The sequence below is a fragment of the Hydra viridissima genome, unplaced genomic scaffold (genome assembly GCF_058129835.1).
Source record: "Hydra viridissima isolate aposymbiotic clone 2 unplaced genomic scaffold, HvirCarnegie_v1 scaffold_6, whole genome shotgun sequence".
Classification (NCBI taxonomy): domain Eukaryota; kingdom Metazoa; phylum Cnidaria; class Hydrozoa; order Anthoathecata; family Hydridae; genus Hydra; species Hydra viridissima.
In genome coordinates this window covers 6,006,187-6,033,830 of record NW_028324305.1, presented here as the reverse complement: position 1 = coordinate 6,033,830, position 27,644 = coordinate 6,006,187, and the positions used below count along the sequence as shown (strand labels likewise).

The 27,644-nt window shown below is 31.8% G+C and overlaps 1 protein-coding gene across 2 annotated transcripts in view; it reads right to left on the bottom strand.

Moving 5' to 3' along the window:
• The window catches only part of LOC145190138 (uncharacterized), a 168,018-nt gene that overhangs the window by 103,140 nt on the left and 37,234 nt on the right, over positions 1-27,644 (bottom strand). The window contains exons 9-12 of one of the 2 annotated variants that reach the window (XM_090091217.1): positions 27,311-27,539; positions 27,081-27,156; positions 26,919-26,968; positions 25,914-26,477 (exon numbers count right to left, since the gene is read on the bottom strand). The exons of the other annotated variant lie outside the window; for it this stretch is intronic. Of the exons in view, the coding sequence (XP_089947343.1) occupies positions 26,233-26,477; positions 26,919-26,968; positions 27,081-27,156; positions 27,311-27,539 (600 nt within the window). The 3' untranslated portion in view covers positions 25,914-26,232. Of the gene's footprint in view, positions 1-25,913; positions 26,478-26,918; positions 26,969-27,080; positions 27,157-27,310; positions 27,540-27,644 lie in introns of those variants that run through there. 2 annotated transcript variants of the gene reach the window in all.

The following is a 27,644-nucleotide window of genomic DNA, read 5'->3' as shown; positions in this document are numbered from 1 at the left end:
TTTGCTCACCACGATGGGCAAGTATATCAAGTGGAAAGGCCTTTCGGTAACTTTAGCCCCTGGAAGAACATCTGGATAAAAAGAATAAATGTCGTTTGTAGTTTTTACATCTAAATAAGACGATCCGATAATGTCAATCGTCACTCTGAGCACCGACAATTCTTCAATCCTCACAATAGTCTCTGACTCGTAGTAGTCAATATAACTCGTCACTTTATCAGGATTTGCCGGATCTTCTTTTTTCTCCACGTAGGTATATTCCTTTTTGTCAAACCCAAGGAGTGTCGCCGAAGTGTTATTCATGTTAAAATCCACCCAATATCTCGTTGTTGATACTGGCTTTCCAAAATTCAATGTGGATTTCAATGTAGACTACTTTGCTCCAATAACCACTCCGTCTGCTCTGTACAAAGTTCCAACTTGCTTTTTTATTTGATTTTGAAGATAATCGTTAATCTCATTTATTTCATAATCCCCTTCTTCAATGTAAATGGTGTAACTATTTGAAATACCGTTTAGGCTGTACCTAAACATTTTATTTTTGGAGTTAATGCTTGTGTAACTGCGATAAGTCTCCAGCCCCACTAACGCAATTTCATACTTTTTGTTCAAATCCAACTCGACTGGCTTTTCAATGTACGTTTTAATCACGCTGCTTCTTATTTTTGGTGTCTCTTTTTTCGACTTTACAATGAAATAAAATCTCGACATATTTTTATACACTTGGAAAATAAAAATCGTCAAATCCGCTTCGATATTTTTCATTGTTCTTTTTTGAGGACAAATCAATCATCGCAAATCCGTGGTGTTGAGACCAGCAATGCTTGCAAAACTTTTTAAACTCTTCTTTTTTCATGTCAATAGCGACATGATCTCGATAAATATGGTCCATGTTCTTTTAATCCGGCGGAAACAAACAAATAAAATTTGCATTTTCTCTGATGATGAATGTCTCGTAAGCATAAAATAATTTTGAGCCAAATAGAAACAATCCACGTCGGAATGCCTTCCTCTGATGTAATATTTTTCGCACTTGTTTTGCTTGGTCAATTGCAAGTCGACAAAGATCATCAGATTGTTTTTAGTGGCATCAGGATCTTCCGGTTCAGGCACGTTGTCGACTGTTTCAAAAAACTTGCACTCCATGTCTGTTTTTCCGCCCCAATTTTTTGAAATCTCCTTAATGACACACTCAGGACTCGCGTTTAATTTTTCCATCTTATTTTGAAGGATGAACAATTCGAGGATAATCTCTTTTGGCAGTTTTTTTCTCGAACGAACTTTTCAGTATTTTGTAATCTGGCTGGAAAAGAGACTTTCCAAACACCAGCAAGTTGTTGTAATCCAGCCATCCAGGTCTCAACAACAAATTCGTTTTTCCGCAACCAGACTTTCCGATGATTCCTCGTATACTTCTCGGTAAAAGCTTGTTGTTGCTCCTTTTGCTCTTACCCATATTCCATGACAAATCATTCACTTCCATTTTTTATTTTTAAAAAAACTTTCTAAATTCGCACGCAAATCTCTGGAAAATTAAAAAAATTTTCTAAGATAAAATATGTACTGTGTTAAATGCAAAAGAAAAACGGAGACGATCTACTTGAGACGATCGATTTTGCTTCACTCGATCGAATCAAAAGACATTGTGTACGAGGGATGCGAAATTCGAAGAATCTGAGATCCTTCGGATCTTAAATGGTGAAAATCCTGTGGAGAATTTCAAAAAATTGAACTGAGTTAAGTAAATTTCTTCCCAAATGAAAAATGGAAAACAAAACGGTGGAAGAATTGAAAGAAATCGCGAGAGAGAAAAATTAAAAATATTTACAAGATGCGAAAGTGCGAGCTTCCTGATAAAACTGCAATTTCAGTTCCAGATTCGACCAACTCGAAAAATTTACTTGAATTCCTGAGCAACGTCAGAAAACTTCCTAATGAATATCGGAGCGACTTTAATGAAATGCTCCAAAACATGCCACTTGAAGTACTGAAATCCATCCGCGACGCGTACTCGTGGAATAATATTAACGTTACTGGAACAACTGCTCAATAAGTTAAAATTGAAAATGAAGCCATTGAACTTTATGATTTCATTAATGTTAAACATTTGAATAGATTGGAAGATGAAGAGTCGGAAGAAGAGACGGAAGAGTCGTAAAAAGAATAGCCTGTTTCAAGAAAGTAACTTTTAAATTCTTTTCACGGAAGAATTTAAAAAATTGAATTGACTTAGATAAAATTTTGCCAAATGAAAAATGGGATATACGAGAAAGTATTTGAAAAAATTGCTGGTAGAAAATGGCGTTTCCAAAACGTCGAACAATTTAATCCCGGCAATAATGATTGCGGTTGAAAATAATCTGATCAGTAAAGTTGCGTTTTTTGAAGACTCAAAAGAAGTGAGACCTGTGGGAAGACCGAAAAAAGCTGAAAAACAAGTAAAACCAAAGCAAGAAAAGCTGATTGATCCCAAGTACGTCAGGTTGAAATTCATCAGAAATATTCCTTTGGCTGTAAGGCTAACACATGTTAAAACTGGTGAGGTGATCGAGTACAAATCCACTTACAAAACGAGAAAAGAGACTGGGGATGGATGGAGTTACTTTGAGCATCGAGATGGAAAGGTGGACAATGGATATAAAGTCAAAATTCTAAAGGATCTCAAACAGGAAGATGTCGAATCGATGTGATCTGCGAAAAATTATTTGTTTTTTCAAATTCTCACGTGAAGAAAATTTGAAAAAATGAAATGAGTTAAATAAAAAATATTCTCATATTAAAAATGGAAAATAAAAAGGTGAAAGAATTGCAAGAAATCACGAAAGTCCAAAAAGTTAAAAATTAATCAAAGATACGAAAGGCTGATCTTGTGAGAGCTCTGCAACCTGTCGTTGTGAGACCTGTCATCGCTCCGAGATCTCCAATTGTTCAAAGACCTGTCATCAATCCGAAACCGTCAATAATTCCGCCATGACCAGATATCGCTCCGAGACAATCTCTCATGTGGAAACCAGCTCTCATGCCGAAACCAGATATCTTTCGGAGAGTTGTTCTAGCGTCAATAGCATCTCATGACATCCTTGACAAGCCTGTTCCTGATTCCTCACCTCTGTTGGCCCCTGGACTGTTTTCAAGGTTGACTACGGCTGTAAAAAAATGCTATCGGCAACAGTTTCAACAATGTGCTTAAGGTGGATAACCCCCATTAAGTCTAACTTTTTATTTATAAAATTTCTAAACTTGTTTTTAATTTTTTATATAAGGAAATTACATTAAAACTTTAACTTTTCAAAATAAAAATTAAATTTGCATTTTTTGATGCTGAGTCAGCATAATTTGTCTAAAATCTTACCTTATCTAAAACAATGATATCTTGAGTAAAATTTGCACTTATTACACCATATTTTGCCAAATTGTAGCTAAATAGTTGCTTTAGGGCTGGAACTAAAATTTTTTTCAAATGTTAAAAAAAACTAAAATGGCAGCAATAAATGTGCCGAAATCGATTAATTGCCTGTGTCAGTCTGACAAACCACATTGAAACTAACTCATTTATACTTAAAATATTACAATTCTAGTTCCGGCCCTCATAAATAAGTTAATACACATACTGTGAAAATTTGAAGAAAAAAGCTTTAACCAAACTGAAGATATTAACGTTTTCGTAAGAAAAACATATTAAAATAAGAAAGTCTTAAAAAACGCATTTAAAAAAAAAAAAAACAAAAACAAAAAGTTTTTTTTATAAAAAGTTACTAAAAACTGCCACTAGCATAAAAGTTCACATCATCCTTCTCTTTCTCAATGTCTAAATAACCTTCATTTATTGATCTTATATGTTTTCTTTGTTTTTTATTAATATCAGTCAATTTTCTTGACATACTTGATTATCACTTTTTATCTTTTTTGTAAGCTCCTTTTTTCGAAATTAACACCTCCAAGCATATTAAAAATGCAACTTAAAGAAGAAAATCCATCATTGTAATTTAAAATAGAAGAATAAACAGATATTCCAAGAATTTTCCTTGCAGTAAAAGTAGTTTTAGGGCATCACTTCCAAATGAAACCACTCAATGACTCTTTGCAGTTTTGTGTCATCCCATGTAAACACTTTCTTAGCATTTCAGGGTTTGACAATTCTTGAAAAATAGGTTTAATTTCCTCCATAATTGTCACAGGTAAATTAATTTTTTATCCATAGCTTGTTTTACCCATAACGTTATCTGATTGCCATTTGCACCAACTGTTTTTCACTTTTAAACAAAATTGATGACGAGTGACTTCATATGGAAAGTTTGTACAATGGTAAAGTACAGCTATTACAGAATTTCCTATACTCAGTAGGTTATTTTTATTTTGTCTTATAGCCATTTCAACAAAGTTCTGAATTGTGTCACTAGCTTTGAACTAGAAGCACTTCGATTTATAGATGGTGATGAATAAAATGTACTTTCAAAGTCACAGTTTGGACATTGTATTATAATTCCAATAGAAAATCCCATACCTATAGATTCATTATGAAAAATAGTTAGCTTGCTATTACACTCACTGCATGTAGAATACTGTTCAAATACATTTTTAATAATTCTAAAGTTACAAATAAAGAAAAAACTGTCAACTTTGGAATCACAATTTGTTGCAGCACTTAAGTCATGTTGTTTATTAAGCTTTGATACACTTGTTGTTTCTAATTTCCTGCTACGACCATTTACTTCCTCTGCTCTCCATGTATACCTATTTCCTTGATATTTTCACTTTAAATTTCTAATATTATTTCTTTTGTTCGCCATATCCAGATAGATAGTTTTCAGTTCAGTAACATTGTATTAAAGCTACAGAGCATATTTTTAAGAAATATTATATTTTATAGAACAGTAGAAAAGCATAATAGATCTAACATTGAAAAATACTTTAAAACTTAAAGTTGAAACCTTCCAGAAAAAATGAATAAATTTGTTGTTTATACCGTTGCTATGACGTTGCTAAGGAGTAGGAAACTGTATTAACCACAAAAATGGTATTTTTTTGTTACTTTTTAAGCATATAATAGTAAAAATATATTATGGATTTTGTACTTCAATGCTTAAAATAACATAATTCAAAAGAAAAAAAAATTTTTTTTTTTGATTTTTAATGGGGGTGAGCCACCTTAAATCGATTGATCCATACGTTCCAGAGTCAGTGAAGAAAAAAGTGAGCGATGCAAGAAACGGATTAGAAAAAAGAATAAAGTCTCTAAAATAGATTGTATTCAAAAAACCAAAAATTGAATTTATATTGACCAATCATGAATTGAGACGGGTCACCATGCAGTTTTTGCACGACGTTGAAGGAAATCATCATGACACCTCAGCCTTTTTTAAACTCTGCGAAATATGGAGCTGTGAAAGTCATAAACGAAAACAGAAATAAAGTGCGCATTGTTTTGACGTGTGAGATGACACGTGTGAGCATCACCACTGGGGAGGAAATAACTCGAACTGTCCCTTTTTCATCTCGCACTGAAATTGTGTTGGAGGCCACGGATTTGAGAGAGTTGTATGACAGAGTGAAAGAAGAAATACTGGAAAATATGGTCAAATACAGCAATGAGGGATCGTATTGGAAAGTTTCCGCCATTTTGAAGATGGACATAAACATGATTAATTACAATCCACTCAGCGTTTCGTCACACATCCCTCTGGACTCGTTTCTGTCGAGCAAAAAGGCAATCATCACCATGAAAAACACAGAAGAATGCTTTAAATGGTGTGTCACCAGTGCGTTGAACATGAAAAATAAAAACTGTGAAAGGATAGACAAAGAGCTCATTGAAAAGTCAAAAGAGTTGAGTTGGAAAGGAATATATTTTCTAGTGCCACTCAATCAAATCGAAAAGTTTGAGAAAAACAATCAGGACATCAGCATCAATGTTTTTGGATGTGAAAACAAATCCTTTTATCCTTTAAGAAAATCCAAGCATTGCGACAGAATAAAAAAAAATCGACTTGCTGGTCATTTTAAACGAAGAGACAAATCATTTTTGTTTGATCAACGATTTGTGTCGATTGTTATCCTCGCAAACCTCCTCACATCAGCACAAAACATAATATTGCAGAAATTGCTTGCAAGGGATGAACAGCGAGGAAACTCTTTCGAAGCATTGGACTGCCAAGATCACAGCTCAGTCAGAATCGAGCTTCCTGAAAAAATTCAACAATGCAGTTCTCCCATAAAGAAAGATCAATGAGAGTTCCATTTTTGGTTTATGCCGACTTTGAAAGCTTTATCAATCCGATCAGCACGTGCAATCCTGATAAGTGCGATAAAAAACCAGTCTTACACCAAGCAGTAACAAAAGTACACTCCGAGTTCTTTCTGTTACTTCATCAAATGCTTTGACAAAACCATTTATGAAGGAAAGCCGGTGACGTTTACGGCTACAAGCGAAACTGATGACGTCGCCAAAATATTTGTGGAAGTACTCGAAAAAGACATTACGGAGATTTACAAAATGATTAGATTTAAAAAAGATATGGTTATGACCCATGAGGATAAAACGGATTTTAATGATGCAAAAGTGCGCCACATTTGCGAAGAAAGTCTCGGGAATGACAAAGTGCGCGATCACTGTCACATCACGGGAAAGTACCGAGGAGCTGCTCACAGAAGTTGCAACACAAATTATCAAATTCCCAAATTCTTCCCTATCGTGTTTCACAATTTATTCGGTTACGACAGCCACTTGTTCATCAAGAAATTATCAGGTGGAAGATTAAACTGCATCCCCAACAATGAGGAAAGGTCATTGAAGTGAATATAAGTTTATAGACAGCTTCAGATTCATGGCTTCCAGTTTAGACAGCTTATCTAAAAATCTGACAAGAGACCAATGCAAAAACATCGCCAAATATTATTTCGGAAAGCAGTTTGATCTGCTGCTCAGAAAAGGCGTTTACCCTTACGATTGGATTGACTCGATTGAAAAGTTTTCTAAAGTGCAACTGCCTCCAAAAGAACTTCTTCAAACTTGTTCTTCTCCAAACTCAACGACGAGGGAATAAGCGACTAAAATTACTCGCATGCTAAAACTGTTTTGGACGAGTTTCACTGCAAAAAGTTCAAAAAATTACCACGACTTGTACAACGTCTTTGACGTGCTGATGCTTGCAGATGTCCTTGAAAATTTCAGAGACAATTGCATGAATCATTTGAAGCTCGACCCAGCTTGGTATTACACGTCCTCCGGATTAGCATGGGATGCCGCTCTCAAAATAACAAAAGTCAATTTGGAGCTTCTGAGCAATTACGACATGGCGCTGATGGTTAAAAAAGGTATCCGAGGAGGAGTCGGCAAGGTATCAAACCGATTCGGAACTTCGAATAACAAATACATGGGAGATTCGTTTGATCCAAACAAAGAGTCAACATTCATCCAATACATGGACTCCAACAACTTGGACTCCAACAACTTGGCCTTGTGCAAACCTCTTCCCACTCATGGGATTGAATGGATGAATGAAGACGAGCTCTCCCATTGGAAATCAACGCCGTGTATTTTGGAAGTCGATATGGATTACCCTGAAAGTCTTCATGACGACCAATACGATTACCCTTTTGCTCCTGAAAGAATAACCATTAACAAAGTGGAGAAACTCATCCCAAACTTGAACGACAAAAAGAATTATGTCGTCCATTATGAAAATCTAAAATTGTATGAGCGATTGGGACTAAAAATTTTAAAGGTGCACAGAGGCATCAAATTTGAGGAAAGAGATTGGCTGAAAAAAACACCCATTTAGGAACTCAAGCCACCAACGACTTTGAAAAGGACTTTTTCAAGCTGATGAACAATTCAGTGTTTGGAAAAACTATGAAAAACATTAAAAATCGTGTGGACGTGAGACTGATCACGAAATAGGAAGAAGTTGAGAAATTAACTTCTAAACCCAATTACGAAAGTTGCACAGTTTTCAATAAAAACTTGAGCGCCGTTCACATGAAAAGAACAAAACTCATTCACAACAAACCCATTTATTTAGGAATGCGTTTCTTGGATTTGAGCAAGACTTTGATGTTTGAATTTCATTGCGATTACATCAGGAACATGTACTCCAATAAAGCAAAGCTGCTCATGACAGACACCGACTCGCTCATGTACAAAATCAAAACGGATGATTTTTACAAAAACATCTCCAACGACATTGAAAACAAATTCGACACGAGCGAATTTTACAAAAATCATCCCGCAATTCAAAGCGTCGGTTTCAAAACAGGTGTCAACAAGAAAGTCATTGGCATGTTCAAAGACAAAGCTGCAGGAAAAGAAATTGAAGAATTTGTTGGGCTCAGGTCCAAATTGTACTCTTACAAGCTCCATGAAAAAGATTACAAAAAATGCAAAGATGTCAAGAAAAATTTTGTTCAAAAACACATCACTCATGATGATTACAAAAACTGCTTAATGACTAAAAATGAACAGCATAGAAGAATGAACGTCATCAGATCACATCTGCACGAAATTTACGCCGAAGAAATCAACAAAGTCGCACTCAGCGCTTCGACAATAAAAGAGTCATTTTAGAAAATGCAATCAACACACTCGCCCACGGACATTAAAAAAGCAAACTTAACTTGATAAACTATTGGAAGTTCTTCTGAAAAAAAAGGTAAGTCAAAATACCATTCACGGGAAAAAAATATTCATGGTTACATTTTGGTCGAAACGAAAATGAGCCAGAATCGGCATTTCTCTACTACTAAAATTTCAATTCCAATGGCTATAAAAAAATATCTGTACATAAAGTTTCTAACAGAAGCTGATTCTTTGATAACCCAGCAAAGGTGATTATAAGTTTTCATGGATATTCGCACTTTGCTACTTTCTACATACTTTGAAAATTTCTTTGATAAAGAAAATATTTATGTTCATCAACCATTATTAAGATTTTACTAAGTTCAAAATTTTCCCAGGATGTGTAGGATTGATGGAATACATATTTCAATAATAAATCCTACTGGAGGAGACAAAGAATTGTATTGCACTATAATGTGATTTTCTTCTTTGAATTGCTAGGCCACTTCTGGTGCTTCAAAAAGAAATTATCTGCTTGTGTTCAACGGCCTGGAATTGTTAAGATTAAAAAGATTTTGCTAACTCAGCTATTAAACAAGTTTTAGAAGCTCGTTGTCATCCTCTAGGTGATTCTAGCTAAACTTCTAAACATTATTTAATGATTGCTAAAATTAACAAACTAGATCAGATGTTGTTTGCAAATGATAATCTTCAAATAAAATAATTCTGTTGTTGTTTTTAAAACTTATAACTTTGAAAAAAATTTTGGGTAATATTTCTATTTGCATTTGCATTAGTTCTTTATCAAGATCATGAATTTCATTATATTGCTTTTTTGCATTTTTTTAAAGAGATTTTTGTATAACGTTAAAATTCTTTTTTCATGTGTTAATTAGCAAGATACTATCAATAGCTTCGTAAAAGTTTTCTGTTTTTATAAGTGGTCCAATAATTTCAGATGATCTCTCCCCATATGTGATCTCCATGTGATCTCCATTGACTCGTTTAGATTACATTCATATATTATATATATTAGGGTGTCCCATTTTCAGGGTCATATTTTATTTTGACTGCTCCTAGCATTTTTCTGCTGTGTTTATGTGAGAAAATGAGATCTGTAAAGTTTTAGAGCTCTAACTTTATTTTTGTGACTACACAAGCCACATTAAGTTTCAAAAATCATGATTTTTGGGTGAAAAAAGCCTATATTTACAGTGCTTGTGTAGTCACAGTTTGAAAGATGCAGGCTAATCTTATGTTGAACCATGTACTACTAACCCTCATTAACTAGAAAAAAATTAGGAGCAGTTTGAATAAAACAGTTAGTTAGGTTTGAAGTGAGTTCAAAGATACGCAGTTGACACAATTTACTCATTTTTATGCGGTTTGACGCGGTTGACAAAATCAAACAAAATACTGATCTAAAATCCTAAGATCAAAGATAACACCCTTCTCTACTGTGGATTCTCTAATGATTCCAAGCTCATTTGTGAGGAAAATTGTCAGTGTTTGATTAAAAAGGTCACTGCTATTTATGAAAAAGGTAGAATTCCAATATATAGAGTGGACAAAGTGCAGAAGAAAATGATGGAATTACTGATTTCTCTTCAAAATAGGCAAAACACTAAAGAAAAGACTATAATTTTCAAAGACAATATTTTGCCTGTTCTTTTTGATGTTATGCCCAGTGATGTGATACAAATATTAGAGAAAGATAACAAAAGATCTCAGGTAGACAAGGTAGAAGATATTATTTTCATAAATGATCAAAGAAGTTGCAGGAAAATGTACATTAGGAAGAAAGATAAAAGGTACATTTGTCCTGCTCAAAGATCTCAACAGGCAAAAGTATGAATGTCTGGAGCAGATCATGACTAGAGTTATCAGTCTGAGCTGCAGATTTCATCTTCAAGTGAAACAGAAGTATCTTCAGAGGAAACAGACACCTCTAATTCTACAGACTTGAGTAAAGATGAGATAGATCCACAACCATCTACATCTGCTGGCATAGTAGGAGATACTGTCCTTGTTTCGAAGGTTAAACACATCAGCATCAGAGCTCAATCTAATATTTTAAAGCAGGTGGCTGATACAAGTGGACTTTCCAGTAAAGGTATTTCAAATTCCAATATACACAGAATTTGTAGAAAGGTCATAAAGGAAACAGCGGAGGAAGCCAGGGATGCTTAAAAAGCAAAGGCTGGATCAAACATGATTCTTCATGATGATGGTAAGCTAGTCAAAGAGTATACTGATGGAAAGAAACTCAAAAGAGAGCGCTTAGCATTGAGTGTAACTTGTGATGGAAAACATTTTTTGCTTGGAGTACCTCCTGTCACTGATTCTACTGGAGCTTGTCATACTGAGAAGATTATTGAGATTTTAGAAGAAAACTCACTCAAAGAAGACATTAAAGGTCTAGTATTTGACACCACTGCGTCAAGTTATGGTTATACATCTATCTTGGAAGACCTGTTATGCATCTTGCTTGCAGACATCATGTCTATGAGTGTCATATTTAAAATGTTGCAAAGCTCTTCAGGACAACCTCAGTCCAGATAATCAACTCTTCAAGAAACTTTTGGATGAGTTTTCTCTTATTCAGATTGAACAAAATAAACTTTGCAAATTCAAATATGGAGTAAATCAACAACTTGACAATGCTGCAAGATTATCCCTAGTAATCATCACAAAGCTGTTGAATGAAGAAATTATTCAATTCTATTTATCCCAGAGATTGATTAACTGACAACTCCACAACCTGGAGCAATTCATCATCAAGGTTTATGGCACAGGCTATATATTTTATGAAGCTGCAAATTCTGAGCCAAATGACAGATATTGTTTCCACAGCTTCTACAAAAAGAGAAGTTGATGCCATCTCTGAGTTTGTAGCATTTCATTATGCAAAGTGGTTCTTAACCTCGTCTCAGACTGTAATTTCTTCAAGACATGACATAGAAGCAATCTGGGAGATGAAGTCATACATGAAGAGCAGACCTAATGTTGCAGCCAAATTTCTTGATGGCATTGCAAACCAAACATGGTATCTGCATCCAACTTTGATCCCATTTAGTTTACTGAATCCTGGAGTGTCAGATGAGGAAAAGACTGAAATTGCTGAAAGAATCCTAATGATAAATGATTCAAAGGAAAAGGATCCTCTGTCATTTATGTATAAGAAGATTAATATATCAGGTTTCATTGAGAAAGAAGAAGAGAGCCCCAGGTTGTCTGAGTTTTTTGATTGAGAATCCATTTTAATATTTAACATCATGAAAATGGATAAAAAAAATGGATAGCCAGTAACTTGAATGGATGAAGATTCCACCTAGTATGTGGAACAGATTGTCTAGCAACACAAAGTTCAAGGATTTTATCTCCAACATTCCTGTAACTAATGATATTGCAGAGAGGAATGTTAAGCTTATAGAGGGCTTTGTTGATGGAAGCAATGATGAAGAGCTGAGGCAAGATCTTCTTCTAGCAGTGGACCAGAAAAGAAAGGCTGGAAGACCCCAAGGGGTGGTGGAAAGAAAAGAAAATGTTAATATGTTGTAGAATTAGTGGTTAAAATATGTCATGTATAATATATAAACAAAATTAAATATATAATTGGTACTTTTTAACCGATTTAGGATTTTTGTTGGTCTAATTAGGTGTAAAAAGGGTTCGGAGATCGATTTAGACCCATTTTGTATTGATTAAATCAGTATTTTGTTTGATTTTGTCAACCGCTTCAAACCGCATAAAAATGGGTAAATTGTGTCAACTGCGTATCTTTGAACTCACTTCAAACCTAATTAACTGTTTTATTCAAACTGCTACTAATTTTTTTCTTACTAATTAGGGATTTTAAAACATGGTTCAACATAAGATTAGCCTGTATCTTTCAAACTGTGACTACACAAGCACTGTAAAAATAGGCTTTTTTCACCCAAAAATCATGATTTTTGAAACTTAATGTGGCTTGTGTAGTCACAAAAATAAAGTTAGAGCTCTAAAACTTTACAGATCTCATTTTCTCACATATACGCAGCAGAAAAATGCTAGGAGCAGTCAAAATAAAATATGACCCTGAAAACGGGACACCCTAATATATATATATGTAGGTAATCTCAGTTCGACTTGAAATTTCAACTCGAACTTGATACATGTTTGACTTCAATGACGGGTTTTTTGCTTGCACAAACTGTCATAGTGCTTCAAAGATTGAAGGTTATTTGAAGCTGCAGATTAACGCTAATTATCAATAAAAAGCATTTTCATGGAAGTATCAATGGTGGTTGTTTTCCAAACGTTTCTTGTGCGTCGGAGTTAGATTTGATAAATTAACCATTTTTGACCGAATTATATGATGTGGAACAGTAAGTAGGCAGATTCAATACAGAAAATTTTTTTCATTATTGACTTTTATTTAATTTATTATTGCAAAATAAACTTCAGCAACTGGAACCCAATTGTTTCTTTACTGTGTAAATATTTAAAGACTTTTTAAACTAAGTATCGATTATGAAATAAATGACTCTCGAACGTGGTTATCTGTCTTACGGAGTTAAAAAGTATGAATGTATATTTAGGTGTTGATGCTTTAAATACAACAAGTAATTATAAATACTATATATACAAATAATAATTGTTATCGAAAATGTTAGAAAATCAAAACACAACTATAATAGGATTTTAATTTTTGAATAGAGGTTCTCCATCGCTTTTTTTTTTTTTCCAATTCATGCTTTTAACAAATCCCTAATATATTCCATCCAAATCGCTTTTTACCCATTTTTTCTGATATTAATCTCAACCGTTATCATGCATTACAAAATTTTCTTACTAGAATTTTTCACATGGATGTTAAATTAGTGGTGCACCAAATGTCTCATGACACACTATACAGATTTCCTTTTTTTTTATTATACCTGCGTTTAGGTGCTTTTTGGTAGAATTTAAAGGATTGTTCTTTTTACTCCTTAAAATTTTAACATCAAGTATCTTCATGTCCTGTTTTTAAATAAACTTTTCCCTATCTTTTTCTGAAAACACTTTTAACAAAAGTTACTGAAATTCAAAGCATTTTAGTTCGTCTGCCAAGACATTGTGACATCCTTATTTATATGGTATTCAATTAGCAGACTCATTGATTTAAGGAAGATGTAGAGTAAATTCTTTTAGATAGTCTAAAATATAATATATCATTAACAAGTGCTTTAATAATTGTGTTGTAATATCGAAATAAGCACAATATAAAAACTTTTATTGCTTAAAGGTATATCACGAACATCCTTACAAACAAGTAGAGTTTGTAAGCTTAATCTTTATTGCAGTTCATCAGTAGATAATGATGGAACCGTCCAATTCAGTGGATGCATCTAGGCTAAATGGAATGATCCCAAATGCTTAAACAACATAAGATGTCTGGTTTCTGAAGCAATAAAGCTATCTCAAAAAATTTTTAGATTTTTAGAGATAGCTTTATTGCTTCAGAAACCAGACATCTTATGTTGTTTATGATCATGGTTTCCGAGGTTGATTTCTCATTTAAGAATCCTAATAAAACAACTCTAATGAAGTTCGATGTAGATCATCAATCCAAGACATAAAAAAAATTATATTGCAACCATCAGGAAAAGGAGAAGAATGCTTAGTGACTTCTACAACATTACTCTCATTCGATCAATTCTTACGTCGAAGCATCTCTTTTTTATTTCTTCTTTTCTGAAATAGAATATATTTTTAGTAAAGATCACAACTTATCATCTCTATAAATAAATATTGTCAATTTAATAAAAATCTAAACGCATAAAAATGAAAAAACCTATAGAAGGTTTTTTACAAAACTCTCTAGTAAATTGTATGAAAAAACTAATATCACAATGATATATTTTTTCAAAAAGGCTGTCATCAACTCTCTTAACAGAAGGGGTCATTTTGCTTTCACGTTAATTGTGTATCTCAAAAAAACAATTTATTTAAATGAAATTATAGGAAGAGGAAAGTGGGATGAAAGAGGGGATTCTAAAATAAGATATTTTTAAAACATTTATTGATGATGATGAGAAAATGACAGAGGTCTAGAAGCAATTGTTGCTAATCTTGATAAAAAAAAGACCACAGTAAGTTCAATAAAAATAACCTGGGCCATTTGCACAGGCTACTATAGGATATAGGATTATATAGGCTTTAGTAAATGTAATTATCAAAACTAAGATCAAGCTCACACTGTAAGATCAAGCTCACACTGCAAAGGGTTGAGCTTTACATTATTATCCCTATTCAATGGTAAGCTCGCTCCGGCAAGTTAAAAGAATGCCATTTATTGTCGACATATTAACCCTTGGTACACTGAAGGAGCAGCTTACAGTTTTACGCCTGCTTCTACGTTATTATTAAGCTCAAAGAAAAAAGCCAAACTTTTAACTTACAACCTTAATTTTTTTTTAGGCTTTGAGCTATTAGGTTAGATTGTTCGTGAAAATAACTTGTGATAAATAACCTGTAAATATTTTATATTTACAGGTTATTTATCACAAGTTTTTGTGAGACTTGTGATAAATAACCTGTAAATATTTTATATTATTACAACAATTCGGATGCCTAATCGATTAAATGATTGGTCGCCGCAAAAATATTGAACTTCAAGGTATTTGTATGTCCCGACGTCAACTCATTGTTGCAGTTTGTGTTGAGCTCGAACCCTTCACAAGCTCTAGCTACAAGCATTATAGGGCGAACTGAAACATGGAAAGTATAAGACTAAACAAGTGTATTTAATACAGCGAGACTTATATTTCTACGGATTATTACAATATATTATTTCGAATTAATTTCAGAACGGAAAGGGTCAGAGCGAAAGGAACTAGGATTAAAACACTCTTGTTGGTCTGAACGTAAAAACGCAATATATGAAAACTGAAAGCATTTAAGTTCAATGATTTCGAAACCTGTCTTCTCTTACAAGAATCCAAAAAACATTTAAGTAGTTTTCTAAATAGTTCAACTCTCCACATTATTTAGATAATTTTTTATTTAAAGTGTTTTTTTCACTATTTGTTTTTTGAAGTTTTTTTGTGTAAATACCTTTCAGGAAACAAAATTAATGCTTTTGTTCTGAGGTTCTTTTATTCTTTCATTTACACGACTTAATTCTGCTCCTATTTCTATGCTTTCTCATATATCCGTTCTGCCATTTGACCTTTCTGATATATATCATTCTCGCATTGTTCTAGTAGATTAGAATATTAATAAACTTTTAAATGAAAACCAAAGGAAGATGAAAAAAGGCCTCAAAAAAAGTTTTTTTTAAGTTAAAAGATAACTGATAGAGTTAAAAAAAAGCGAAAATTATCCAACTTCAAGTGGTAAATTAGTTTTTAAACATAAAGATCTTCAGGTATTGTTGGTAAAGACTTATCAGAAAAAGGTAACAATTTTTCTATTCCAGATTGTTATACTGAATAAGATAGAAAAGATGATTCTTTTGGTGTTAAAGTTCATTAAATAAGTGAAATTCTTTCACTTTACGCCAGGATAGTGTAAAACATTTTAAAGCAGTTTTGGAGAAAAACAGCAGCAAGATTAACTTTTCATAAAATAAAGGATTCTATAAAAGAAGCAGGTGTATTTCAGGTGAATCTGAGTTAAATGTTGAAATCATGGGAGATTTTATTTAATCTGGCCTCATTAATTTAAGAATTATGAAATGTCTCAAGAAAGCTTCTTTGAAAAAGCTCCCGAAAAAGAAAAAGCATGGTATACTTTTTCCAATACTTTATTTGATTCGTTTACAAAAGGAATAAATTGAATCAAACAAATCAGATCAAAAAACATCTTTATACGAATATAATCTAATACTGATGGTGTCATTGCTACTGTGTCATATGTTTACCAAAACAAAATACTTAAAGATTGGTGACAACAGAAAAGTTATCAACTATGCATCGCATGATCCTGTGCATCTGAAATACTATTTTAAAAGATCCATAATGACTCTGAGAAGCTTGTTCAGATGCCATATTTTTTATTATTCATATGAAGTTTATATTTTTATGGCCTTTAATGAAAACAGTTTAGAATTGGTTTCTTTTTTCTTCATTTCCTTTTTACATTTTTAGTTGACGTAGATTTTATAAGGAAAACATAAGCAAATAGTCGTTTCGAAGTCATAATTAACAACCTTCCTTCAAGATTAAGTACACCAATTGCTAAACTATGAATTGCCGACTTTTTAAGTCCTTTGGAGAAATGCTCAGTCCTTCATATTTACTTCTACTACTAACATCAGCGTTAAATTCTAGGTGCTACATATTTTTAACTTCGGACGTAGAAAGGATAGGAAGGGTAGTAAATCCTCGAATAAGAAATTCTTTACATTGTAAAAAATGTCGCTTTGAAAATTTCAAATTAGGATATAGCTACCTTTTTTTTTGAAGCGGTTGAAACTTTTGGCTTTTCATAGCACATTAGTAAATTCGCGATTTATTGGTTGTGCGATGAAATTCAAATATTACTTAGCTTCTTCTGAGTAATAGGTTTTCTAAATTTTGGTTTTTTCAAAGTTTTCCTTAAGCCACTTACAGGTACGCTATATAGATTCAGCATAGCTTATAATAAAGCTGGCCCAGAATTATCTTGAACCCCTCCTCCTCCCAATCAGCTCCCTACTGCCCTGTTATTTTAAGAGAGAGCACACAAAACGTATACCATTGTACCTTACTGCTATTTTCGAGATTTTTGAAATATAAAATAAAGTTGTATTGATGATTACATTTTTAAAAAACAATTACGAAAGACTGTTTTGAAATAAAAGTTAACATGTAAGTCTCCCTAAGATATTTTTGACGTGGAATGATTTGATAAGAACAGCTGGTTTAACAAATATTTTATCTCGCATATAAAAGTTGAATGGAGTTTTAGTTATTCATAGCTAAAAGTTTATTAAGTTAAATGATTTATTTCTATAAATGTTTCTTAACTTATTTGTGTTAAAAGTTTTTCAATAATGCTACATTACAATATTTATTTAATACATTAAGTTACAATATACATTTAATAAATTTACATTTATGTATAGCAAAATTCGCAATTAAAGGAGGTACAATAGTACATGCTTTGTAGTATCATTTACTGATATTTTAGTGATAAATAACATCTTTAGAGGCATCCTCTGGTTCATTAGCTATATAAGTATCTGACGTAATACTTCTAAACTGCTCATGGTGTTTACACAAAATGTATACTTATGTCGTAGCTTGAAGAAACCAATTGATTCTTTGTGACCAGTAGCTTGAAGAATGACTGCGATAAAACAACCCTTCGGTGTTTCCTGTTAAAAACAAAAATGAAATCTCAACAAATACTTGTAGCCTTCTTGTTCTTTTATTTAAACTTCAAATAAGAATAAAATGAAACAACGCGCCAGTGAATGAATAATTTAAAACTGTCACCTTTCTCAATGGTTTTATTATTCTATATATTTGGTGTACTTAATGGCAATTTTTCATGCACTCTTTTTTAAGTCTAAATTGGAAATGGTTCTTTTACTTACCTTTTTTTACTTAAGTAAGCTTTTATGAAAAATTGCGTATATAATTGTAACGTTTAAAAAAAATTTTAATTTGCTTTTAAAAGTAATTTACTTTTATAAAACAAATTTTATTTTGTAAAGAAAGGTGCATTTACTTTCAATGTAAGTTATGTAAAAAAAGATTATATAAAAAAGTAATTAACATGCAAAATTGAGTCATATTGAAGAGTAATTTACTTTTACATTTAAAAGTTAATTACTTTTTTAAAGTTGCATTACATAATATAGTTTTACATCAAAATGTAACTTGCATTTAAAAGAATTTATTTTTAAAAAACTATATTACCGTAATTGTAAAAAAAAAAAGTATTTTAAAATACATAAAAAAGTCACATGCTACCAAATGTAAGTAAAATTTACTTGAATAATTAGTTTGCCTAAGTATACATGTGTTATTTTATAACAAAAATGAAAAGGCTATTAAAATTAAATTATATAAAACTTTTTTTGATTACTTAAAATTACATTTTAAATAGCTTTTAGTTACAATAAAAAGTAATCTATACTTAAAAAGTTACTAAATTTGCTTTTGGTCTACATTTTCTTTGACTGGATATTGTGTGAGTGAAATGCAGTGAAACAAAACTTACAGTAAAGCATAGTTAATTTAATTTGGGGCAACAACTGGTCTGAATGGTTTTAGATATTTTTTCCCAGTCCACCTTTAAAATATCCATAATCGGCTCCGATCCAATATTTGTAATTAAAATCATTCCTTGCTCCAGAACAATTTCGGATTTGCTATGAAACCTTTCTTAGACTCTGGATAAAAAAAATTCAATTCTTAGCCGAACTTGGGAATATTTTACCAGTCTTAGGTAGGAACAGTTATCTTTTGAAAATTTTCAATAACGGAATGTATGAAATTCAGACGTATCTAGAAAAATATCCTACTGAAAAAAACCTCTAAGGAAAAATGCCTAAATGCCTTTTTTTACATACTTAGATATAAAAAAAGCTATTTAGGCATTTTTCCTTAGAGGCTTTACTGCTATTTTATCATTTTATCAGTATTTTTCCTAATACCGTTTTTAATGTGTAAATTTATTTGTCGCTTTTTTATTTTTGTTTTATCAACTGATTTTTTTAGAATTACTGCAGCGATTTTTTTAGAATCAGTGTACATATATAGACTAGCTGTTAGGGAGAATATGCACGAAATAGTACACACAACACAGACGGTTAGAACTTGGGGAGCCAGTCTTTTAATTTAAACAAAAACTTAATTTTTTTTTTTTTTTTTTTTAGTAGGGAGGGGATTTTTATCAGGGAAATTTTTTGTCAGGGGGATAATTGGGTGGGGTTCTCAGGTTTCTTTCTTAAACCAATTTAGAAATAGGCTAAACATAGTAGTAAGGAGAAGACGCATTTACCCTGGGACACACCCATTTAGGAAGAAGAGATTCTTTGAAACGCAAATTTATAAGTAGTTTTTTTTAAGGTTTTATGTATACATGTTTTTATTATTTAAAAACTAAGGAGGGACACTAAACATAATAAAGGCATATAAAAATAGATTATAATAAGGGCATATAAACTGGCCCGCATTGTAGCGGAAAACCTTAATGAATGGGACAGTTTTTGCAAAATGCTTTTTAAACGTAGATAAAATTGTTTAATATATATATTTAAATATGTTTGATAACCACCGACTCTTGCTCAATCATATAGTAAAACAAAAAAATTGGATTTGCATTTGGCTATTTGTAAAAAGAGAGTTTTATTGGAGCATGAAATTTGTCCCATTCATTAAGTATGTCTCATTGAATGGGACAAACATAAAAGAATTAAAAATAAACGTATTTAATTCAATCATTTTTCAAATTACTTTATTAATTGTAAATGTAGTTAAATATATAGATACATACATAAAGACCACACAAAAAATATTTTTAACTTTAAACATTTTAAATCTAATTAAATTTCAATCAAAGTAGAACTTTCTCTTTTAGAATATTATATCTAGTTATTTTTATTTAAGTAAAATATTGCAGTATAAAAGTGGGTAAATAATACCCATTACCCATGGGGATAAAAGTAAGGGACTGCAGCATCCCTCTGCTGAGCTGTAAATTATACTTTATTAAATTCATTCAATAGGTAGTACTTTGTCCCATTCAATGTGCACATCACTTTATCCAAAAATGATGTCACACCAAAAACACCATTAATTAAGCTTGAATGTTTTACTCACTGTAGTTCTAGAGACTGCTATCTATTGAAGCATGGAATTTTATTTTCCCTAAGTTCAAAAATTGCTGCAAAATCAGAAAAAAAATCATTTTTAAAAATTACTTTTTACATTCGGAAACACAATCCATTGCCATTACGGTCATAGAGCAATAAGATGGATGAGTCGGTCAGTTGAGTTCTTGTTTCTATCACTCTTTGTTACAGAAATTTGAATATCCTTACATCGATGCTTGTATAAGAATCTGAGTTTGTCCCATTCAATAATCGTCCCATTCATTAAGGTTCTCCCCTAGATTACTCGCAACAAACATATCGATAAAATGAGAACAGCTTTCTTTCCAAAAAAGCTCTCTTTACAAATTTTCTTTGTCATTTATACCGAATGGTTTTCCAAAAATAATCCTCAAATATTTTCATAAAAAAACTCATTACACATTTTTATCATTTTCACAGATAAAAAAATATTAAAACTATTAAATCTGTAACCCCGCACAGTGAGCCAGATAAATGAAAAAACGGCAAAAATGATATAGAGCAATTCCACGACCGTCTCACAAAAAATGATAAAATTAAACCAACACAATATAGATAATACTGTATATCAGTAGAAAGCTCTACTTCTCCTCTTTCAGAAAATATATAAATTACTGTCTGCCGCTATTATGTAAAATAGTATGAGCTGAAACAGAAGGTAAAAGTAGGCGTTTTTGCAATAATTTAATTCATTTTTAATCACCAAAGTTCAATTGAACCTGTAAAAAATTAAAAAACTGTCTTGGTTTTTTAGCTGCACTAATCATTCCTACTTATGATAAAAACATACTTATTGCCAGACAAATTCAGAATACCATTTGTTTTAATCAAATGCTATTACCACAATTGTCACGCTGTGACAATAAGAGAACCAACAGTTTTATTTCTAAGACTACCAGTAAAACTTAGGGCTTCAAAAATTCAGCGCAATGACAACTCAATCTAGTACAATTAAAAAAATACTAAAATGTTTTAAAAGATAATTAGCTCAAGTTATTTTTAGAATTTTTTTATGTCACGGATGACGTCACGACGTGACAATTTTTTAACAATATTTAAAACAAAATTTAAAATGCTAAACTGAAACCACAATTGAGTTTTTTTTTATCAACTTTAAGAACACAGATTATTGAGCGGCCTACTTTCTTTAACATTTTCTACAAAAACTACAAATTATAGGTATGTTTTGCATAGGCAACATTTGGAGGATGAATGCTCAGCTATCCTTGTGACTCTCTTTTGAGATACATAGAGCCTCTCTTAGGGATAACTGTAACTCCATTGAGCCTTAGATGTAATTCATGCATCTCCATATCTAATGTGTTGCCTTTTTTTTAATCTTTCAAGGGTTTAGCATGGCCTTACTCATGCTGAGCGTCAAAAAAAATATCGTGAAAGGCAGTTAGAAAAGTTTGGCAAAAAAGTAGTTAAAGAAAAAGAATAAAAATAGCAGAATCAAAATCTGTAGCTGTTACATCACCCCCTTACAAATCTGCAAGCACTCTTGGGAAAGCTGTTAAGAGAGCCGAGTCAGCACTACCAAGATCACCCAGAAAGAGGGCTAAAGTTGCACAAAAACTTTTTAAAAAAATGAATGAAATCCCAAGCCCAGAAAAAATACTTAGTAAAAATGTATTAGATGCTTTAACTGTAAAATTGGTTCTTGATTTTTACCAACGTGATGATGTATCCCGTCAAGCACCCGGTAAAAAAGACACCATTGTGGTGAGATTAAAGAACAAGAAAGAAACTGTGCAAAAAAGTTATTTTTATGTTGAATGTTGATGAAGTTTATGCTGTTTTTAAAAGTGATTATCCTGAAGAATCAGTCGGAAAATCAAAGTTTGCTAGTTAACGCCCACCACATGTGCTTTTGCCAAGTTCAATGTCAAGAAACGTTTTTGTTGTCAACAGCATCAAAATATAATTCTTATCCTTGAAGCCTTGCACAAGTTTGATTTAAATTTTCCATTGTATTCACATAAATTTCCTCTTAGCATTGTATGTGTTAGTGAAAAAGACATTTGTTATAATAATATGTGTACAACATGTAAAGATGCTGCAAAGTTTCATAATCTATTTGTTTTGAATGAAATTGACAAGAATAATTGCATTACATGGTACCAATGGGAAAAAGTTGCAGAAGGTAATGGAAAGGAATACATTTAAAAAAATTGAAAAAAAGGGAAGAGTTGATGATGTTTACAGCACCTTTTCAGAATCTTTACCTTCATTTCTTTGGCATTATTTTATTAAACAGAAACAATCAAAGACATATCGTGATCATAAGATCCAACTTCAAAGTAATCCAGACACAGCCGTTCTTCAAGTGGATTTTGATGAAAGTTTTCAACTCTGTGGCAAGATGAAGTGCAGTCCGCACATTGGCACAAGAAGCAAGTTACTGTTTTTACTGCTACATTTTGGTACCAAATTTCATGCTCATCAACTGTCATAGTTTCAGATGATTTAAGCCATTCAAAAGAATCTATTCTTGTATTTATTCATAATTTATCTAAGCATATTGAATCAAGTGTTAAAATACTACAGGTTTGGAAAGGCAGGCCAAGTAATCAATTTAAAAATCGTTTTATTGCATCAGCAATACCCTGGTTGGAAGAACAGCATGATTTAAAATTATTCTGGAACTTTTTTGCTGATTCACATGGGAAAGGACCAGTAGATGCTATTGGTGGGATCGTTTAAAGAATAGCAACGCAAAAAATAATCCAGAGAAAATATGTAATAACTGATGCCATAACTTTTCATGAAGCTGTTAAAAATGAGACTAATTTCAATGTCTATTTTGTGTCTATGGAAGATATTATAAATACAATAAAAAAATTTAAAATTGATGAGTTATTTAAATAAGCACCAGCAAAACCAGGAATATTTGCAGCGCACCTAATTCAAAACAATAATGGGAAAATAGAAATGCGACCCTATTCAAGTGCCAAGTATTTAGTGAAACAACTTACGTCTTCAGAAGAAATCACCAAAAAACTTAAAAACGTTGAAGATGTAATTATATATTTGTTTAATACTTCTCTACTTAGTTTTAAATTTATTAAAAACAGCCCATTTGCCTGGTTTATAATTACCCAAAAGTGTCTGGTCACACTGTGACGTCACGCTGTGACGTTTTACATTTTCTCGCTTGAATAAGAGGCTAATATATACACCCTAAGTTTTTTTTTTTGTTTTCTGTAGCACCTATTATGAGCTAACAAAGTAGCAAAAAAAATTCTTTTTATATTTACTTAATAATAAAATATTGAAGGCTAAACACAAAAAAAAAAGACGGTTGTCACGCTGTGGCGGTCGTGGAATTGCTCTTTAACCGTTAAATTTAAACATGTGATTCATTAATTCTTGTATTTTTGGTTCAAAAAATTTTATATATATATGTGTATATATATATATATATATATATATATATATATATATATATATAAAACATGAGACCAGATTATTAAGTAATTTATTAGCAAAACAACTTAATCAATAACTGTTGATTTAACGTTGATAAACAACTTAATCAATAACTGTTGATTTAACGCTGATAAGTGGCTAACATTTTGGACAGTAAATCAATATGAAATCAATGTTGAAAAGAAACGCAGAATCAACATCAATTCAACACTATAATTTTTAAAGGATCTTTATTTACGATTTGAATCCGAGACTTCTTGCATATAAGGCGAAGCACCATATTAGATATGTTTTTTTTTTTCGACAACAATATCTGGAAAAAATGACAAAAAAAGAAAATTATCTGAAAGATCTTGAACGCAAGAGTTTATCAACATACATCGCCAGAAATGTTTGTCTTTATCTGAAACAAACTCGCCAAATGTAGAAGCAAGATGTCTGGTAGCAATATTCAGGTGTATTTGTTAATTTTATTTAAATATTAAGATCAATTTGCGAATGAAAACAGTAAGATCAAAGAAAGTAAATAAGTACTTGCTTTCAGTCATGTATTAGTATCGGTTTTTAATTTGCGTTGATAATTGAAAAATATTTTTATAAAATGTTATTTGTGCTGTAGGTTCGAACTCTGATACCAACGATGATCAAGTTACAAAATTAGTCTGTAAATCATTGCATATTAAACCACTATTTTTATTTTTTGCCAACACTAATAAGTATGTTTGTTTGATGTGCCCGGAAAATGGAAACCTTGCATGTGGGTCTGAACTAAATCAGCGAAAACATATTTTTCATGTTCATAAAAAATCTGAGAACTTTTACGATTCTCAAAAAAAATGTTTGTTCAAGATAAATTTGTTGGGATGCAAAACAAAGATGAGATAGATGAAGCCTTAATATATTACATTATTCAAGATGGCCGTCCTTTTAACTATCTAACTTCTAAACATTCTTGCTCCATTTTACAATACCCCTCATCGAAAAACCAAAGCAAAGCGATTGAGAAAGCAATACTATCAATACAAAAACGTTCTTAGAGCTAAGCTTAAGTCAGTTACCCATATTGCCCTAGCAAACAATTTGTGGAAGAATAGGGTTGGATCCTATTGGAACCTGCTCATTACAGAGCATTACTTAACAAAGAAGTTTAAATACAAATGAAATATAGTTTGCATCTAGAGATTTTACGGAAGACAATTAAGTAGTAGACTGACAGTATTCGCGCAAAAAGAAATTACTAAGCTTGAAATTGATGCTAAAGTTTTTTCAATAACAACAGACAACGCTGAAGATATTAAAAAGGCGATGGGATCCATTGCTTTACGACTTTCATGCGTTTCTCAGAACTTAAATCTTGTTTTAAATCTGGGAATAAAGTTGTGGGCCAAACTATCACAGAACTTATTAGATGGCACATCAGATTTCGATGAAGATCTTATTTATTACAATAACTACAATGAAAGCGATATCAAGTCTAATAAAAATTATCGTCGGACGAACAGCAACTTTGCAATTATTTGTTTTTGATGAGATTAAGAAACAGGGACTAAAAATAAATAACTTACCGTCAGATTTTCATATTCGTTGGAAATCAACTTTTTGTGAGCGAGCTTGACAAAATTGGCGAATGTTTCAATTTTCTTTCACACAAGTTTCCAGGATTAAATACAAGGTAACAAGAAATCTGACGACCATTTTGTGGTTGTTGGGTGCATGGAATTGAATTTTCAAAAAGTGGATTTTAGTGAGGAGCAGGGACAAAGGAAGAGTGTTATCTGGGATGGTGAAACTTACATATAATTACAGACTAATGGACGACTTTAGGTAGATCTTGATGAAAACTGCTCGAGTTTTCAACAAGATCTACCTAAAGTTGTCCATTCAAAGAAATCTTATAAAATATCATTTGGTTGTATTAAATATAAATTTTGTTGACGTTTATTAATTTTCTTCCATTGCTTAGTCAAAATAATAAATTTCTATATTTCAAAAAGTAAAGCTGTTAGTAATTTCCCAGTATTTCTTTCATAATCAGGGCCATAGAATATTTGAGGAAGCCAGAATTGAGAAATATTGAGGAAGCAAGAATTTTGTTGATGATTTTTCTCCTTTTATAAATTTTTATTTTTTTTTTTTAATTTCACTTGACCCATTATCTTGCTTTATAAATCTAAGGCAAGGAAAAACCGAATCCTAAATTTTGGATTTTACTTAAACTTGAAATGAAGCATTGAAAGCCTTTGATAGTTATTTCGTAGTTTACAAGATAAGAAATAGCTATTTTTTAACCACCGTCCCAAATAATCCTTCCGCATATTTCAGAAAAATAAATCTGTAATATGGAATTAAAAAAGCTAAAAAAAAAATTTTCTAAAATTCATTTACAATATGGAAGTATGAGAGATAAGATAATCATCAAAAAGATAATATTTAATTATTATTTACCCATCCATTGGTTTGAACCAAGAATATAGAATTGTTCTTCGTCTTTCTCCAAACTTTTCCTCATACTTGCATTTATATTGTTAGAAGCTGTTTCCTTGAACTGTTGATTAGTCAATACCAACCACTTATTAAGACTTAGATGAAAATGCAAGTACGTCTTTTGATCTCGGTGGATGGCGTAAAGTTCTTTTGAAATGGAATGATGCCCGAGTACAGATCCCACGGAATTATCCATTTCTAAAAATGATTTGTTCAGCAATATTTATATTACTTAAAAGAGTACATATAAATAAGATGTAAATCTTAGTGTTGTAAAAATGTTAACTATTCATTACAAATAAAACACGTCCAAAATCTTTAAATGCTAGCTTTTCATAAAAGATAAGAAACGCTTCCGAATTTCAACAACTAAATGTATGCTTGCCCGATGATAAAACAAATGGCTCATCTCCTCAGTAAAGTTTTAACTAACTTACTTCTACAGCAGCAGCGTTAACAATATTGCTACTTAATTGCTATATTTCAAGAAAAAATTATGAATGGATAAAAATGTTAAACTGTAAGAATAAAAAAAATGACTAAACTGAATAAAATAGTATCATTTTTTAAATTTAAATTTTCTGGCTTTTGAATTTTTTTCAACGCATTAGATTACAAACTCGAAATGGTAGTCATTACCTCCCCACAAATAACCATTGTCGTTGGAATGATAACAAGCACTTCTTATTCTAAAAAAACATACATTCTATAATAGTTAAGCATGAAAAGTTGAATAAGTTTTCTCACACTTATTGATAACGATTTATAAAGCAAAAAGAAACTTTGTTGACAAGATTTCACCTTTCAGCGTGTTGATTTATGCAGACGTAAATAATAGACTTTTCCGCCTCCCAATACATTCCACGACCATAATATTCTTAAATCAAGAAAAATGAAACTGTGTGACAAGCTATTTAAAATATTTTTTGTTAAAGAAAAAAAGTCAAAAGTTACCGCTAATTACTCAAACTTCTTGTTATTAAGATCATCGAGTGCGATTACATTAATAAAAAAAAAGCAGCTCAAGCTACCTGGAAGAGCATTTTCCTTTCTTGGTGTATTTAGAGGTTTTATAGGCATGCAAGCCAGACTTTTTCGGTATGCTTTTGTTAACTTTCTTGGTGTACCGGTAGTACTTTGAAAAGTCAATCTCACAGGGATATCAATTATAATCATTCCAGATTGAGGACAATTTGATATCCTTAAAGTCATTGAAATGTTTTGAATAATTTCGCTCGAGTTGAGAAAAGGATCTGGAAACTAATGAATGATGTATTAAATTATCATGAAAATACATGCACAATACAGTTAGCATTTGCCTCAATGAAATCATAGAAATAAACAACGTAGAAGATAGATATTAGT